Genomic DNA, 20072 nt, shown 5'->3' on the forward strand with positions numbered 1-20072 from the left:
ATGCATTGTGAAATGATCCTTACAATCAAGCTAGTTAACATATTCATCATGTCACATAGTTAACAGTTTTTTTGTTTGTATGGTAAGAACAATTAAGATCTACCCTCTCAGCAAATTTCAAGTATGTAATACAATAGTGTTAACTGTATTCAACTACTCTATATTGGATCTCCAGACCTAGTTCATCGTTCACGACTGAAACTTTGTGCCCTTTGTCCAACATCTCCCCATTTCCCTCATCCCCCAACATCTGGCAACCACCATTCTACTCTGTGCTTCTATAAGTTCAACTATTTTAGATTCTACATATGATTGAAATCCTGCAATATTTGTCTTTCTGTGTCTGGCTTTCACTTAGCATAGTGTCCTCCAAGTTCATCCATGCTGTTGCAAATAGCAAGATTTCCTTCTTTCTTAAGGCTAATATTCCATTGTATATATATATACCGTATTATCTTTGTCCAGTCATCCATCGACAGACATTTAGGTTGCTTCCATATCTTAGCTATTATGAATAATGCTGCAATGAGCATGGGAGTATAGATATTTTTTTTGAGGTACTGATCTAATTTCCTTTGGATATATACTGAGTAGTGGGATTGCTGGATCATATGGTGGTTCTCTTCCTAATTTTTTCCTGATAAATAGATATTAGCTATCATTATTTATCATTTACAATAGGCTATACCTGTCTCTAAGTGCTCTTTTTCTATTAACTCATTTTATTCTTATATCAACTGTATCAATTAGATGTTAATTTTATTATCATGTTACAGATAATGCAATCAAAGAATAGAGAGGTTAGAGAGCTGATACAAGCGTGCCCAACTAGGAGTGTCAGAGCTTGTTTTGTCATCCATACAATTTGGTTCAAGTGTGTCCCTCAATCAACATATTAACTGGAGGCATTCTTCTGCATGTAGATTTGTTTCTTCCTTTGGGGGCACTATATGGTATTCCATCTTTTACACATATTCAGCACTTTATATTTCTTTTCCAATACTGATAAATTATCCAGGCTTTATTCCAGTCTTGCCAATCAACTAACGATGTTGTGAATAGTTCTATAATGGCACCTTGTGTTGCGGTACGATCACCAGGTAGCTAGTAAGATAGTATAAGTATAATTTACCAAGAGAAAAAACACTAGAAATGAGAACATTAATGAAAAAGGAGAAATATAACAAAATATTAATAGTTAGTAGCCTTTGAATGGTGAGAATCTTTTCTTCCTCCAACTCTTCCCTCTTTTTGCTTTCCATTTTCCATATCTCTACATTTTGAATTGTACTGTTGACAAGCTCTCAGATTTTGAGTCCCATATGTGGAATCAAAGTCAGAGCCACATTTGTAGCTCTGTAGTCTGTGTACTGTGTCCTTGAATTTTGCAAATCTAGGTATGGATTTGTTTCCCATGATCATTTCCAACAGCTCCAAAACAAACAATCACACCTTAAAATACCTTAGCTGGTAATATCTCAGTTCTCTTGAATGATAACACTGAAGGTTTTATCTCATCTCTTTTTCTGAGTCATATTTTGGCACATTGGAAGGATGAGTGCAGTACATCTTAATTAACACAGGATGGGATAATTCATCACTTTCGTGAATCAGAGCTATACTCCAGATATACACAGCTATAGCCTCAGCTTCCACCCTAAGCTGATGATGATTGTAAAGAGATCCCTATAAAGTTAAGATGGTTTTGCAGAGCATGAAGTAAAACAAAGGAAGATGTCTTCAGTGCTTTCTGAATTCTATCTCCACTTCGTGAAATTTATACCACTTGTTGAACATTGTGAATTTAAGGAATTTCATGCATCTTTAATGTAATGGAGAGACATAGAAGCAACAGATTATGGAAGTCCCAGTAAAGCATTTCAAAGAGCTTGGACTTTAATAAAGGAACAGGATGAGCAACACATAAGGAGGAATGTGATTGGTTAGGACTGGGATGTGGGAGATAATAATGAGTTCAATGTAAGAGTTTGTCTTTAAGGTCTTATAATCTCATCTCCATCTTTATGTGGGCTTCAAGCTCTGTTTGTTCAATATTTTAAACATTTCTGCTTTAATTAGTGTGGAACTATTAATTAACACAGAACGATTAATTGCACATACCAAAAGCTAATCATTACCTGCTCTATTTGTTTGATCAACAAATAGACAAAATTCACGTGAGCACTCTACCCATCCCTGCATGCCACACATGTTTTGGCCTTGAGGAGAAAGCATCATTCTTGAGAAGACTTAAGATGTTGAGTCTTCTCCTTTATGGAATTTCTCAAACTGGGTTGTCTTCTTACTTCCCATCCCCATCTCATACACTTAAGATGATGTTATATCTTCTTTGCTGTAGAATAGTAATAGTAGCAGCAATGGCTAACCCTTCTTCCAGACCCTCAAATCTACAGAGCAATTCTTTGAAGTAGGTATAATAATTATCTCTATTTTGCAGATGACAAAATCAAGGCCTGAAGAGATTCAATGACAGCTACAAATTAATACCACTAGTAATAAGTGTCCTGGTTGACTCTGAACCTAGGCCTTTCTCATGTGTAAGCCAATGCTATTATCCACCATGGCACTATGCCTCTGTAATAGTAACAGCTAACTTCCTGAGTGCTGGCCATGTGATCAGCACTGTTTCATGCTCTCATTTCACCCTTACAATAATCTTATGCAGTGGATACTGTTATTATCCCCATTTTATAAATCAGAGTTTACAAATGTTTTCTATTAAGGTCCAGATAGTAAATACTTTCAACTCTGTGTGTCATACTGTCTGTCGCATCTCTGCTGATGCAGTACAAAAGCTGCCATAAAAAATGCTTAAATGTATGTGGCTCTGTGCCAACAAAACTGTATTTACAAAAATAGGCAGAGGCTGGATTTGACCTGCAAGCCATAGCTTGCCAATCTTTGTTACAGATGATAAAATTGACGCTTGGAGGAATGAAGCCCCTCATGTTAACATGGGATATAGGCCTAGATCAGCTTGATATCAAAGGCCAGATTCTCATCCATGTGTTATAGTGCCTTCCTTATCATAGTCTTCATTCCTCTCTCTAGTGGGTTGAATTATATCTCCTTAAAGATACATTTAAGTCCTAACCCCCAGTATTTGTGAATGTGAGCTTATCTGCAAATAGGGTCTTTGTAAATATAATTAAGGAATTGAGATCAGACCATCCTGGGTGTAGGGAGAGCTCTAAATCCAATGATTGATGTCCTTACAAAAGAAAGAAGAAGGAGATTTGAGACACAGAGACACACAGGGAGGATGACCATGTGAAAAGAAGGTAGAAATTGGAGGAATGCTGCCACAAGCCAAGAGCACCAGGAGCCACCAGAAACTGGAAGGGCAAGGAAGGATTTTCTCTTGTAGACTTTGGAGGGAGCACAGGCCTACAAACAGCATCATTTCAGACTTCTGGCCTCCAGAACCATGAGAGGATAAATTTTCACTGTTTTAAGCCACTCAGTTTGTGGCAATTTGTTTTGACAGTCCAAGGAAACTAATAAGCTCTCTTTTTCTGTTGCTTTCGTTTTCTCTTCCAAGGGCTATTTCTGGTCGCCCTTAAGACTTTTTCTGCGTAAAAAGTCCTCTCTTTTTGTGCATTGGAATTATCCATAGTTCTTTGACACTATTAGTGTAACTAGAAGATTGCTGACTATTTCAATTTTCTTAGAGGAAAATTAAATATCTCATCCTCCACCCCTCACCCCGCAACTTCTTTTGTTCCTTTAGCAGGTATGTCCTTAAATATCGTTAAGTAAAATCATAAGATATCTGATTGTCTATGGAAGACAAGAGAAGCCTAAATGTAACTCTCTGGGTTAGCTATTGCACAATCCATTAAAAAACAAATTTCTTGGTAAGTGAAACCAATCCACCATTACCAGCACGCAGTGTAAATCAAGGCTGGAAGTCATATTTAATTTTAACACCTTGGTGATATTTCAGAGGTTTTTACAGTAACTTGCAAGGAGTTAATGTACTGTGAACTCATTCCAGTACATTGATTTCTGCATTAGCTCAGTGAAAGATGCAGTTCTTTGGCAAAAGCAAACTTTTGGAAGTAAATTTTCTTCATCATGTAATCTATAATTTAGAATTTGTAATAACAACTTGTTTCATTGTTCAAGAGTACAGATCATTGTCTGGATGACCCAAGATTCCAGCAAATAAAAAGTAGAGTTTCATTTCTGAAGTTTGTTTCATGCACACCTTATCACTTAATGATGTTTGCTCTGTGCTACAGAGTTTTTTGTTGTTTTTATAATCTTTTATTTTTTAAAGATTGGTATCTGAGCTAACAACTGTTGCCAATCATTTTTTTCTTTTTTCTGCTTTTTCTCCCCCAATCTCCCCAGTATATAGTTGTATATTTTAGTTGTGAGTCCTTCTAGTTGGGGTACGTGGGACGCTGCCTCAACGTGGCCTGATGAGCAGTGCCATGTCCGCGCCCAAGATCCAAACCATTTAAACGCTAGGCTGCCGAAGCAGAGTGCATGAACTTAACCACTTGGCCATGGGGCTGGCCCCTGTGCTACAGAGTTTGAAGGAGGTTGGCTCTGAATGGAGGGTGACTTCATCCACCTTGGTCTAGGTATTCATGCTGTCATAGGTATTTTGGATGTCTCTTGTTGCCACCTTTAGGAATTATGTTTAAATGCTGGTGTTAGTAATATGCTTGGGTACTGATGACAGTAAAACTCATTAGTTCACCTAACGAAGCCTAAGCTTTAGGAACTCTCTGTTCTGTGGGCCTCTCCCAAGGTGGAGGTTCCTAGCTAGGCTCCTCATAGATCCTGTCATGTGATGAGCAGTGTGAGACCAGACGGGTGGGTCTCTGTATCTTCCACCTTTCCCTACAGTACAAGCAGTCCCCACTCCATCTGTTTTTATATTGAAATTATGGGTTAAATGTTTGCTTTGCTTTTTTTGTAGCGAAATGCTTAGTTTAGAAGTTTGGACTATCACTCTCAGGGACTGTAATAGATGCGAGGGTGTGTTTCATATGAAGATGCCCTGCTACACAGTTCCAGCCAATTGTTGTCATGCTAGGAGGAGGACCCAGGTGTTCCTAGATCTTCCACATTTTCAAAAGATATCAGAAATCCTTATTTTCATATGAAATCTCCCAATACTGAAGTCTTGGCTTCAAAATAAATATATAAATAAACAAAATAGGTAAGCAAATAGACAATAAATACATTTAGTATGCTGGCCCTAGATTCAGGTCAGAGCTTCCTGTAGGGACCTAGGAGATGAAGCAAAAAGGACAGAAACACTTTTGTTCCAAGCTCATATATTTCTGAATCCCATGGGATACTTAGAAACATCTGCGTACTCAGAAACTGGCCATTGCTGATTGTTAGAATTAATTCTATAAAATCTTTCTTAACAGTTGGTAAATGAAGTGGCTATTTAGAGAGCTGGTTCATTGGTGGTTTTGAAGATAGTCATTTCCATTTAGACAGTATATTAGCCATGTGTGCATGTCAGAGCTAGTAGTAAGCAATACTCTGTCATGTTTCATTACATTGTTCTCTAACAACATATATATGTAAATTCAATGTTTATATATAAATATAGTGGTCTTTTAGCCTAAGGCCTTGCCATTTGTCACTTAACTTTTGAATTTTCCAATCATCTCTTAAAAAAAATTTCTGTTCTCATGCTTTCTTTTCTTCAATCCAATTGCACATCTGAATTAATATCAGGAATCTTAATCAGCTTTTTAAGGCCTCCAGCATGACCTCCCAGTGTGGCCCCACCTAACCTAACCCATTTCATATTTCCTCTCAACCTCTAATTCTTGTACAGAAGATTTCTCTGTTGACTTATGAACATTTTGGGTCCATGCACATCTTCTTAATTTGTGGTATCTCTCCTGTCTACAATACCTTCTTCATGTCCATTCTTTTATCAAAATTCTGCCATGCTTTACATGTTTTTTTTAAGTTAGGTCATGATATATTTAGAATTTCATTTTGGGACATTAATGTGGCAGCTAATCAGATATGGAATGGATTAGAAGAGATTGGAGACCTGGATCCAGTTAAGGGGCCTTTATAATAGTCCCCGTGAGAGAGTATCTGGCTTTGGCTGGTGACAGCCAACTTGGAAAGACAGAGATGGACTCAAACAGCAATTGATTTACTGATGCAATACAGAATCTCTTATTCCGTCAATGTTATCCTAGCCTTTAATTTATATGGAAATGATCTGGAATGAGAAATGGTACCCAAATTTGAAAATTATTTCCTATAACTCTGCTAAAATATCTTTATGGAATTATAGTCTCTGTCATTAACTAGCACTAAAAACAAGACAAGAAAAAAAACTTTTACCTTGCTATATTGCTTTCAGTAGTGGTAAAATATTAGTATGCCATTTATATTGTATGTTAATTTTTCCAGAAACTTCTACTTATTATATTTTTTGACCTTAGAGTATTAAAGGTAGTTAAAAAGGACAAGTATTATTACATTTTTATTTTTACATGAGGAAACTGAACTGTTGAGATTTAATATTTTACTCCAGATCATATAAGATTAGACCTTGATTTATAATCCATATCACCAGTCCTTTTTTAAATAATAAATTATAAATTTTCCTGAAATATACATCCATAGGCTCAACTTTTGCAAAGTCACATTCTCATTTGATGGTGCGGCCATCAGACTGCTAACTGCTAATATAGCTTAATGTTATTTTCTCAGGACGTTATATATCAATTCTCAAAATACTCTAAATATTTGTTCCATGGGGCTTTTTACTTCATCTTCTGAAGATACTCCATCAGGATGAGATAGGTTATGGTATAGTAACAAATGAAACAGACAACTTCAAGATCTCAGTGATTGAAAGCCACAAAGATCATTCGCTACCCGTGTCCATCTTGGGTCCGCTGAGGGCTCTGCTCCAGGACCGTGGTTGATGGAGCAGCCACTATACAGAACATTTCTGGTCCCTGTGGCATAGAGAAAGAAAGGGTGCGTCAAATTATATCGGGCTCTTAAACCTTCCACCTAGAAGTGGCATGCTTCACTTCTGCTCACGTTTCATTGGCTAAAGCAAATTATAAGATTTTACCAAACTTAAGGGGCAGGGAAGTGCAGTCATACCACATGTCCAGGAGCAGAACCTCAAATATTTAGGGTATAGCCCTGAGGAATACAAGACATGCTCTGAGATCAGCTTTCAGAGCTTTTAAAGGAAATGTAAAGTAGAGAAGGTTTGGTATAATTTGAGATTTTCTTAGGGCGAGGAGATGTAATGAGAGGATGTCATACAGGCTCTCGAAGCCACAGTTCTAAGAATTACTCAGTAATATTGGCTTGTCAACGTCTGTGTATCTTTGTAGTGTTTCAAATGCCAAGTTTATTATGTGGTTGAAGCATTCAGTCATTTTAATTTTAACAGCACTTATTTGCAGTCATCATAGAAACCGCTTTAGTACACAGAGTCCTAATTGAACAGTTCAGGTTGTTCTGTGGCTAGTGTTTCATTTCTTTCTAATATCCTCAATATCTTCTAAGAGAAAAACATCTCTTGTCTGCCTGGAGGAACCTGGCACAAGGTTATTAATGCTGAAACTCTGTCCATATGAACAACTGGAGACACCATCTTGATTAAATTGCCTGGACAACTCAATTTAAAACATCAGTTCTTTATATGATTTGGTTGATTGATTAAATTGACACTGATACATTTTGTTATAGCGAGTGAACCGGATAAGCAATTAGTCAAAAACCTGTGTCTACCACAAGTCATGTCATTAATATTTTCACATGAATTACTTAGAAACTTGAAGCCAGAATCCATTTGTTACCTCAAATTGACATATAATTTGTATATGTTATTTGTATTATATAATTTAAGTAGTTGATTATACTCTATGTTTTTTGCTCATTTATAAGACTAATCTCTTCCAAAATATAAATTTCTTCAAGGGCAGGGTTGATTTTCTACTTTGTCATTCTAGCACTAAAGAGAACATTCTGGAGCCATAATAACTTTTCTACCTGACAGTGAGCTGGGTATCCTAGTCAAGTCCAGGTTTGAGTTCCCTTTGTATTCTGACCAGTCTATAAAATGAAGCTTTTTGCCTAGATTACCTTAAATGGCTCATCTGCATCTAAAATAAAGTACACCAGTAAATTCTATTTTTAATTAAGGCAACTGCTTGACACTCAGAGAATTTTTTTCTGGTAGATATAATAAAATTTAATAAATAATTATGTTATGAAATATTTGAGTTTTAAGCAATCTAGGAAAACTTATTTAGTATTTGTCAATGTGATTATTTGAACTTTGTGTAACTTCTAAATCAGCTATAATTCATGTATCTGATTAGGTTGTGGGTTCAAATAAGATACTTTGTTATTTGCAATACTATAATCATGTGGTAATGTTTAACATTAGAGAGTTTATGCTGATGGGTTTTTATATATGTAATAAAGATGTTTTCAAAAACTTTCTTTTAATAACTCAAAATTTAAAAAAGAAGAGAATGATAGTTTAGATGCTTTCCAGCTCTCCTCTCTCAGGCCCCACAGAGCCCTAACCAAGGTTGAAACCACTTTTGAAAGAATGTAGCTGGTATTCATGAGGAGTATTCCTAGGCCAAAATATAAATTGCCCAAAGCAAGCTGGCAACCTTATTGAGTGTGATCTACATTTCCACACACTAATGGATTGAGATTTAAAAAAAATGTTTCATACTGTCAGTTATTCCCTTGAGAACACTGGCAAAGTATTAATCTAATTCTTCAAACTATCATTCTTGCAACAGTGTCAAAACATCTGCCCCTATTTCTTCCCCTCCTCTCCTAAGCAAATATCTACTCTAAACTTCTCTGACGTAAGTCATCAGATACTTTTAAGGATGGTGCAGTACTAGATAAATAGTAGTAACAAAATGTACAAATTAAAACAGTAAATCTTTAAATATTGAGAAATGAAGACATGATATCATTTTAACTCACAAGATTCTCCCAGGTCTTCACTTTGAAGTGAGAAAGAGATAATGTTTATCTTTTCCCTGTCTTATTTTTCGTATTGTGTTTTCATTATTTTAGCAAAATTTCAGTAAGTAGAGCATGCACCGTCTAGTAGGATGTCTGCCATTGTTTTACACAGTAGAAAAATATAAGTAAATTAATCTAGGTTATTTCTTCAAGCTTAATTTCATCAATATTTTCTTCCTTCATGTCCTCCAAAACAAGATCTTATCGTGGGAGAAATGTGTTAGTGTTTAAATGATGGAGAAAAATAATATACAGCAGGTAATTTTCTAGGAAGTAGTTTTATCAATGAGACTGGCTTATTCAGAGAGTTACGTTTTCTCTCCATCCATTGCTCTAACCTACAAAGCAATATTTGGGGGTTAGTAATATAGATTGAAAGGCATTCCAGGTCCCTGGGCTTCAGCCCTAATGCATATAAGTCATTAAATAAATTCCTCCAGTTTAACATAAATAGAGATACCATTACGAATCCTATTCAGTTATCTCTATCTAGAAGATCAGCAGATACTTTTCGAGCACTTACTATATATATGGTTTACAAAATCACAATGTTGGGCGTATGCTCTATTAATAATTCTGTAATGACTATTTCATACCTAACTTCATATGCATACAGATAACCAAAATAGAACATCAAAGCATCCCCAGGCCAAGTAATATGATGGTCTAAGCAATGTATTCTGCATATAAATTATAGTGTAAAATATTTTTGGTAGAAAAACTGCTTCTTTCATAGCAACTGAAGTTAGATTTATGAATGTTGCCAGTGAAGCTATGCTGTGGTATATTTTATGTAAATGAGTTTTAGAAACATTAGGAAAATTTCCATAGTCGGAATTGGTGTTCTCATCTGGCAGGTTAACCTTGTAGGTAGTGACAACTTGATCATATTCTGTTGCCAAAAATTGTAAGTATTAAGTATGTGAGTAAAACTAATCCTTTCAATTATGAGATATGTATGAGAATATGCAATTGTTAATGGTTCTCACTCAGGGCGTTCCTTTGGGGTATACTCTAGCGTGAAAATAACTTTCCTGAAAAATAAATGTCACTGTTGCCTAGTCCTGTTGAATTTCAAAATTATTTTATACTCATTGAATTTATGACCTTGACTTTCATAGAGATCCTCTGGGTTTACATGTTATCATGGGGAACAAAAAGAAAAGTATTGCTAGAAGCTCTCTAATTAAAATCCTTAATATGCAGGTATAGATGAAAATGATTTAAAATCTCTTTGAATTAAAAGGGCATCTAATTCAAAATCTTCTTTAAGATAGGATCTATATAGGCATTCAAACATTTAAGTTATTTATATGAAATTTTCTGGAATTTCATATTTGAGGCATGCATGCCATGAGAGTTACTTCCACTTAATTACTACTCCTGTTTTTTTTATTCAGTAGTGAATGGAATCGTTTTGTGACTCAATTTCTCTGTAAAATTAAGTAATGCCTGTGGCCCCTATTTAATCCTATATTTACCATTTATTATGTACCAAATAATGAGTTGGTGATCAAAGCTCCTTAGAAAGGACTGTAGAATTACAATTATGTTAAACAATAGAGAATTAGTCTTTTAACAACCTCAAATGGAGCATTTTTTTTTCAAGTGCAGAAGGACCCTTCCTGATGACTCTTATATGTTTTGTGTACTTTCTCTTGGGGAATATAAAGTCATTCTAATATTATCTAAGAGAAATATCAGTATAAAATAAATGTATATAATACAAACATACTGAGAGAGAGAAGAGAAATGCAATCAACAAAACAAGGTCCTGAAAGAGTTTGGAGAGAGATCAAGTGGTGAAAATGTACCTAATATAGGAAAATAAATGGCTTTTCCATTGGAACATGAAGAGAGAAGAAAAAAGATGGCAATGCATACGGATATATTCATAGGAAATTGAAGGAGTTCTTCATATTCATTTCTTTCTATTTTGGGGAGGGGAAAGTGGAAGTGAGGTCTTAAAAGTTTGAAAACAGGTGGAGAAGGTTTGGAAAAGCTGTGATGTGGAATGGGAGTGAGAAGGAAACTCAGAAAGAATCACCAAGAAGTGTGAGAACCTGGTTGACGACAGAGACTACACATTGAAGTGTCACAGTGTGGTATTAACATTTTCTTCATCTCTGCTTGGTAGTCCAGTGTTAAACACAGAGTAGAAAACAGCTGGACCAGTCTAGCTCTGACATTTTACCAGACTGGCATATGGCAGAAGAACGATAGGGCTGGGTGGTCAGCCATATTGGCAAGAGAGTGGTTGAAGTGATGAACCAGGAGGGCTAAAGTGGTTAGAGAAAGCAGAGTTTTTGCATGAGGAAAGGCATGAATATTATGGGAGAAGATGGAGTAGTCTGTATGGACATATTTCAAGATATATGAGAGGGAAGGGCAGGGAGAAAACAAGTTAGGGAGGTGGTTCTCAGACTTGACTGCACATTAGAATCCCCTGGGGATGTTTGAAAATTATCGATGCCTAGCTCTTGTCCTCTGAGATTCTGCTCGAATTGCTCTGCAGATTTTCCTGAACATCAGGAATATATTTTACAGCCAAGTTTGAAAACCTTTGTTTAGAACCTTTTATAAAGAATCTTACAGTTTTTACAAAGCGGTTGGCACTTTATTTTTAAGGCGGTGGAGAATCAGCAAAGGTTTTAAAAGGAGGAGTAGCACAAGTTATGATTTTAGAAAATTAACTTTTTCCTCTGAGTGACTGACCCATACCAAAAGGGAATGATTAGGAAAGAGGGAAATGACTGGAGAGAATTTTGCAGTATTCTGGGCCAGAAACAGTGACATCTTGAACCAGGGACTGACAAAGGAATTGTAGAGTAGGGGACATATTTGTGATGTTTCAATATAGGAACTTATTGTACCTATTAATTATGTGTAAAAGATGGAGGAAGGTCTAAGATAACTGTGAGATTTTTATTGTGGATAATCTGATAATTTTCAACTGCTGCATAACAAATTACCACCAATTTAGCAGCTCAAAATGTTTATTATCTCACAGTTTCCATGAGTCAGGAGTATAGGGCTGGCTTCTCTAGATTCTCTGTTTAACAGTCTCACCAGGATACAGTCAAGGTATGGGCCAAGGCTGAGGTCTCAGCAGAGACTTGACTGGGGAAAGCTCCTCTTCCAAGCTGCCTTGGAACTGTTGGCAGAATTCATCTCTACACACCCATAAAGTTAAGGCCCCTCTTTTCTTGCTGGCTGACAGTCAGGAGCTGCCATCATGTCCTAGAGGCTGTTTGCAGTCCCCTGCCAGGTGGCCACTCCATAGGCATTTCAAAGCATGCCTATTTGCTTCTTTGAGGTCAGCAGGAGAATCTCTTTCTCCACAAAAAGAACGTAGTCACTCTATCAAGAGTTTTCCCCTGATTAAGTCAGACCCACCCAGGATAATCTCCCTTTTGATTAACTCAAAATCAGCTGATTTGGCATGTTAATTATATCTGTGAGTTCTTGTCCCCTTTGCCACATACCATAACCTAATCAAGGGAGTGATGTTCTATCATATTTACAAATCCAGCCCAGACTCAAGGGAAAGAGGTTATACAGGCATGTACACCAGGGTACAGGAATCAGACATATTACAGTTATTTAAGATGAGGAATACAGGGGCCAGCCCAGTGGCATACTGCTTAAGTTCGCACGTTCCGCTTCTTGGTGGCCCGGGGTTCGCAGGTTTGGATCCCAGGTGCAGACGTGGCACCACTTGGCAAGCCATGCTGTGGTAGGTGTCCCACATATAAAGTAGAGGAAGATGGGCATGGATGTTAGCTCAGGGCCAGGCTTCCACAGCAAAAAGAGGAGGATTGGCAGTAGTTAGCTCAGGGCTGAACTTCCTCAAAAAAAAACAAAAAACAAACAAACAGATGAGGAATACAAGAGAATTAGAATGTTTTAGGAAGATATTTATGGTCTCAGTTTTTGACATGTTGAGTTTGGGGGTAATTGGGCATCCAACTGAGTGTATCAGTAGGTGGTATAGAACTCAGTAGAGAGATCAGAATTGGAAATACATATTTGGTCGTGATTGGTAGAGGTGATGGTTAAATAATGAGATCATCCAGAGAAAGACGGTAGCAAGAAGTGAACCAAGGACAGGAACAAGACCAAATAAAGCTAGAACATATGCATCTGCACTTCAACCCATATCTCTTGATTCCGGTCCCATATCTCATTATACACCTTTCACTCTTCTACTTTCTTCTTGCAATAATATCCTGCTCTCTCTAATTTGTGGTCCACTCTCCTCCCACCTCCACGTCACACTACCTGGAGGTGAGAATCAAGATCTTGCCCAGTGAAAGCCTTTCAGATCACAGCCACTAAGAAAGGTTGACTCTATTATGCTCCCTGTTCCCAGATGGTGAATTGTAAGACACAAAGCCCAGTGAGGGGAGATGGTGCCATCATTAGCCTTGAACTGCTTCATATCTTCTTATCCGAAAGCAGGACTAACCACACTTTTCCTTGCTCCTTCCATCCCAGAATTGCCTATGAAGTAAACAGATGGCACAAATTTGGAATGAAGATACAATCACACATGTCTCTCTCTTAAAACTTTGTTTATTTCAGTAGAAAATTATTGAAGCCACCGTGGGAACATTGTTGAGCAATCTGAGCTGTGATAGTGGAAACAGAAAGTAAATTTGTTAGTACCTTCTGACCAGAATTTCCTCGCTTCTCTTAAATCTCTTTCTTTCAGGTTATGTTCAAGAAGAATGCATCATCCCCTGTCCGTTTGATTGCAAGTTAAGCGACTGGTCTAGTTGGGGGTCTTGCAGTTCATCTTGTGGGAGTGGAGTGAGAATTCGATCCAAATGGCTAAAAGAAAAACCTTACAATGGAGGTCGCCCGTGTCCCAAGTTGGATCTCAAGAATCAGGTAAAGTGCACAAAGCAAGAAATAAAATGCTAAAAAAAATTATCCCTTTCATTATTTCTTGTTGGAATTGAAGTCATTATCTTGTTACAAGCAGCTCATTAAAAGTCATCACAAGTTCAAAAGAGGAGCTAAGAGGACAGAAATTAATATAATGGAATTAGTAATAGAAGCCTTGTCCACTCCTAGGTAATGCTGAGACCACTTTGGTATTGTTAGAAATAATAATGCTATAGAAATTAAATCTAGTTGATTTTTAAATAATCTCGAAGTATAATTTGATTAATCATGATATTATGAAGGTGGTGTGCCTGTGTGCATATATATACACACATACACATGTATATACTTAATAATGCTGGGAGAATGTCAATGACTTTATGGCGATAAATATAATTAGTGGCCTCATCAATATGCGCCAAAGGTGTATTCTCATTTTTCCTTCACCTCACTCCTCATCCTCGGTTTCTTTGTTCTCAGTCTTGCCGGTGTTTCCAGAGCTCTTCATGTCTCTTCTGAGCTAGTTCTCTACATTTCCCCAAAAGTCAAAGCTGTTTTCGTAAATGGAACCTCGAAGGATAGTCTTCCATACAGATGTCTAATAAAACTGCCATCCTCAGCATTCTTAATTATATTGGAATATTCTTATTGAATGATGTGTCTAATACTACTTGTATTTAGGTATCATTTGTCAATTCAGGACCTATATCTCTAGCTATTTTTTTCCTAAGTTTTGATAAAAGACACATAACTCACTGAAAATGAAAAATTGTCATTCCAGCAAAAAATATTTATGTTCTGAGACAGGGCAGAGTATTATGCTAGTCTTGTTTTTTAAGGTTATGTTGTAAAATAATGACCATAATTTCTTCACTCAAAGCATCTGTAAAGCTATTGTGGAAAACAAGGCAGAGGATCATAAAAGCAACAAAAAAGTTGCCAGAAAAACACCTCCACAAGTACAGTAGTTAGGTGAAGGGAAGAGCAAGATATGATTAATGAAAACAAGAGGGAAGTAATTAGAGCAGAGAGAGTCTGGGAGATAAGCCTTACTCCAGTACAAAGAAAGGAATAAAACAGGTGTATGGTCAGGAGGAAGACTTTCAAGTGAATACTTTGTATGAGGATGATTTGACCCTCCCCAGGGAATTTTTCAGGCCTTTAAAATGGAAAATAACTGCTAAGCATCTGTAGTTATAAATAATGTATGACAATTCTTACATCTTCTCCTCAAACTATCAATGAAAGCTAAGCCTTTATAACACTAGTGTTAAACACTAATTTTAGTATGCTAATTTTATGAACTAGGGAATTATCAAGAGAATAAAGGACTTCATTTGAACATAGACTTTAAGACTATACTCTCAGTGTGCAAAGGCAAATGTATAGAAATGTGTCTATCAAATTTGAGAGTTTGAATAAGATAAAGGTATATGTAAGCCTGTTATAACTCAATGGAAACTTGTTCTAAACACTTAACTGACATGTAAAACTTGTTACCTTAAGAAGTAGTACAAGCTAAAAACTAAGCCCAAGTTCGAGGATAATTTAGATAAATTCCATGGTGAACATTAAGTGAGGGTGGGCCTGTCTGCAGGCGGTCTCTCTAACTTTTGAGTTCAGGAAGGGAATTGTAGCATTCCAAAGACATTTGTTTGTTGTGATGCTCAGAAATGAATCCTAGGATTTAATGATCAGAAATAAATTTAGTACAGAGTATATTCTGATATGAAGAGATCTCAGATCTCTAGCATGTATGTGGCTTAATTAAACTTGAATCAAAAAACTTCACCGCAATGCATACTTTATATTTTAATGTAAGTTAATTGATCAGGGCAATAAATAATAAACCCTTCCTCTCACCTGTAAGTCTGTGAAGGACAAGGTAAATACTGTTGTGAAAAATCCTAAATTTAAAAGAAATTCTCCTCAGAGCAATTGGCTTTTCTAAAGCAAGCACGTGTTTACTTGTAAGTATATCTGTGGAAGGCTATCTGTGGTGACTTCATTATATATTCGCTCTCATATAGAATTCCCTTTTTGTGTGTGTGATGTTATACACAGAAATTTGTTTGAAGGTGTCCATATTTTCTTAATTCACCTGAAAATAAATTGAGTTGTCAGGAATTTTCATTATTTAGGAAATATTCCCCAGCTTCTATTATTTATGGCAATTCTTCTTTAGAAGAGACTGCTATTTGTTTCTCTAAGCTGGAAGTATGATCTAGTTAGAGGTACACCCACTGTGGCTCTTTTGTAAAGTTCGATTTTATCACTGGCCTTAGGTTATTTGTCTCCTTTCCAATTGGTTTTTAGGTTTAGATTTATTTTCCTATTTTTGGAACCACATTAATACTCTATCATCCATTCACCCATAAGTTAGAGCTTTAAAAAAAAATATAACCAAATTATAGCAGTAAGAGACGCACATATCTTTAGTCCCTGTGCATGAGGAAAATTCAGTATATGTCAGATTGAGCCTAACGTACTGTTCGTTAAAAAAAATATTGAACTTCCTTATGCGTCTATATATGTTATGCATAGGCCTATGTAAATATTAGCATAGCTGCACATGCTTGTTCACTCTCCTTCATCTCTCTTTAGATCATAAGGTCTTTTTGATGGCAAGGGCTGTCTTTCTACTGTTGTGACTCGTTCCAGCCCACACTACACCATCTTGCAGGTTGTCAAATTATATTCATGGAACGCTTCATTTGAAAAGAAACCTTCTCTCTGGATGCCTGGGTGGCTAGTTCCCTAGGAAAAAAATAATTATTAGAACTTTAGTCTCTTATGCTGTGATTTGTCATTCAAATTCTCAAAAACATGAGCTCTTCTGGAAGAAAGAAATAAGAACTTCCAAACTATTATTGCCCAAAGAGTCTTTCAAGATTTGCCTGAAAAATCCTGGGTGTTTGGATCCCCGTTGAAATCTAACTCAGTGATATAAATAGAAAGGTTGGTATTATGTACACAAGCTCATAAAGTGTTCTGAATCTGTTAGTGAAATCAATATTTATAATGTCTCATAAAAAGCCTCCCTTTTAAACCAGAACCTATCAACATGATAGCTCTTTCTCTAGAAGTGCTGAAGTGACAGCAATATTTGAGTGGCTTTCTGCTAAGAATATTTGTGATGCTAAATAGCTCAGGCATGCAGCATACCCAAAGCTCTTATCTGGGTGGAAAACTTCTAAATAGTTTACTGGATTATCAGGTCAGTTGGCTGATGCCCTTGACTCTGCTGTGCATAATACAATACATATTTTAATTTTTAGTCTATAATGTGTTGAGTGGATTTAAGTGCACTTTTACTGTATATTTTTTATTTTGAAATTCTGCTTAATAGGAGATTGAATATGGGGCATTAAACCTCCATTGGTCTTAACATTTTCCTTTATGAGTTATACAACTCAAGACAAGCAAGTTCCAGGAAATTATATTTTGTTTATAAGTTGCAAATCCGTGTTCACAGTGTGTTTGAATAAAAATCTTACATTGAGATTCATTACCTATACTTTTTTAAATGTATGCTGTCTATTTAAATACATTTTTGAAAGAGCTTTTGTTATGTTTGCAACTGAATGTGAGGATATAAATTAAATATGTGCATTTCCAGAAACAATTGCTATTTTAAAGATGTGCCTTCTACCCAAAGAGAAGTGGTCTAAATTTGGAAATGATGAGTATAATGCATTTTATTTTTCATAGCAGAGTAATAATGTTTTAAAGAAGACTTTCTTTCCAAAGATATATACAGATATATTTTAGCATAAACGTTTCTTCCTTAGAAAAAGACTTTTGGATGAGAAAATGTTTCTATGGAGAAATAGCTTATGCTCATTTTAATACTGCTTCATTAATTATTAGCAGCATATTAGGATGTGGAAATAGGATAACTGTCATTCTATCTGAATGTTTGTTTACCCAGAAAAATATGGCTCCACTTAAGGTTTAATTTGATTTAACCAATTTTGGCCTCTCGCTTCTTTTCGACCACCCCGACTCCCTCATCCTAACCTAGTCCAGATCATTCTTGGCAGAGTCCGCTCACTTTGGACTTAGTACTTTGGCAGGAGCCCCAGACTGTAATGAGCAAGAAGGCATCTCGAGCATTAATATGGAAGGCAGCCCAAGCTTATCCATGATTAAGTACATTCAGCTGTACTGTTCTTGCATGGGGCAGTGGGGGTGTTTGCACCTTTGATAAGAACTTGCTTTAAGTATGAAACATCATATGTCATAGAATTAAGGGATGCAGAGTGATTTATTCCTCAGGGTTATTTGGGAGGATTTAACAGAGACAAAAACATTTCACCTCTCCCCAACACAGTAGGTATTATACCACAGCCCAGGTACACCGCACCCCATCTCAGAGGCAGCATGAAATGCCTCCTCAGGGCTAGTATTCTTCCATTTGTATCCTTTATGCCTGTCTGCCAACCCAAGTTCCATGCTCTCAAGTGACATTGCACTAATTGAACTGCGTAGAGCTCGGAGGAGAGGCAATTTTTCTTTTTTCTTCTTGCCCTGTCACCATCACCAAGAAAAATTGTTTTTTCTTCTCAAGAAATTCCTCTTCCCACCACATTTGCGTCCGCACATACCCTACTCTTGATCATTCTAAAGTAATACCCCTCAGGCTTGTTAAAATCTTTTGAAACTTTGATCATTTTTCTCGAGAGCTGCCAGAATCACTCGTGAGAAGCAATTTTCCTATACTTGATGTCCACTCTGTCTTGCATTTTACTGTGTTTTTAACACTGAGTATTGCTAATCTGCATGTATTCAAACTCACTTTTAGTTTTTATTCAAGATGTTGCTATGTACCTCTAGGATGTTTCCTACTAGGCTGCCTGGGCAAATGTCCGTACTGCTGTCCCTAGCACAGTTTTCGGGATTAGCTGGGGACAGCTGTCAAATTGTAAAGCAGGCCAATTTTGTCAGATTTTGTCTCTGGAAATCTTTCAACATGCCCCCATTCTTCGTATTATCACTAGCCCCTTAATTCCTGCAATATTATATTATATAACATCAGCTTCAACAGGAAATCGCATCATCTATGTTTGCAATTTTGCAAAACTGTTGTCTTAACCAAATACTTCAAGTACAAGTTCTCAAGTTCTTTTCTAGAAAAGATATTGGCAGAACTACTTTTCATGCCTTTCCTGAATCATCCTGTCATTGAAGCTTTAAATACAGAATGGAAACTTTCCTCCTCCCTTGAGGAATTGAAGGAGTATAGATCGGACTTTAACCACAGGCATTTAGTTATACTAAACATGCTCGTTAGGAAATTCAACCGTGAACTGAGAGTGTAGCACCTTCTAAAATGTAAATAAATAAGTAACTTGCTTAAGATCTATTTAAAAATAAGATTCTAGATGGCATACGAATTCTACAGTTCTTTCTGTTTTATTGAGATATAACTGACATGTAACATGGTGTTTAAGATATACAATGTATTGATTTGATACATTTATATATTGCAATATGATTACCACTATAGATTAGCCAACACATCTCTCATGTCACATAGTCCTCGTTTCCTTTTGGTGATGAGAATAATTAAGAGAAGGTTATTGTACAATATTGTTGACTATAATCACTTTGCTGTGCATTAGATCTCCAGGACTTATTTATCTACTAGGTGCAAATTTGTACCCTTTGGATTTTTCAAGCTTTATCCCAATACTAAATTATCAGAAAGCAAGTTATGTAGATCTGACTAGATCCTGTGATAGATTGTTGCAGAAAAGCATTTGTTGAATTTATTTTTTTCTACATAACTTGAGTCAAGAAAAAAATAGTCTCTCTTAGAAGCTTATCTAAATCTTTTGAAATCCAGAGTTTATTGTTTCATAACCTTCACTGATCATAAGAATAGAAAAATCACTGTGGATGGGGGGGCGGGCTGGAAGTTTGGTATAAAAACAGTTTCCCAGGCTGCTGCTCTGGAGCCTGTGATCAGGACAGTTATAGTGGATCCTGGAATGTGCATTTGTTGACAAAGATTTGTTTTTGCTGGTTCTTCTGAATAGGCAAGTTGCTGAACACTGCCAGAATTGAGATTCTTGGCACTGAGGGTACCGTTTCTGCTGAGTTCATCTCTGCAAAAGATTTTCTCTGCAGTTGACTTA

General features: G+C 36.4%; 1 protein-coding gene across 12 annotated transcripts in view; it reads left to right on the forward strand.

The window, feature by feature from the left end:
* The window catches only part of THSD7B (thrombospondin type 1 domain containing 7B), a 1030427-nt gene that overhangs the window by 832160 nt on the left and 178195 nt on the right, over positions 1 to 20072 (forward strand). For all 12 annotated transcript variants that reach the window (XM_070240788.1, XM_070240790.1, XM_070240792.1 and 9 more), the window contains one exon: positions 13757 to 13935. In XM_070240788.1, the coding sequence (XP_070096889.1) occupies positions 13757 to 13935 (179 nt within the window). The remainder of the gene's footprint in view (positions 1 to 13756; positions 13936 to 20072) is intronic.

The sequence above is a fragment of the Equus caballus genome, chromosome 18, assembly GCF_041296265.1.
Source record: "Equus caballus isolate H_3958 breed thoroughbred chromosome 18, TB-T2T, whole genome shotgun sequence".
Classification (NCBI taxonomy): Eukaryota; Metazoa; Chordata; class Mammalia; order Perissodactyla; family Equidae; genus Equus; species Equus caballus.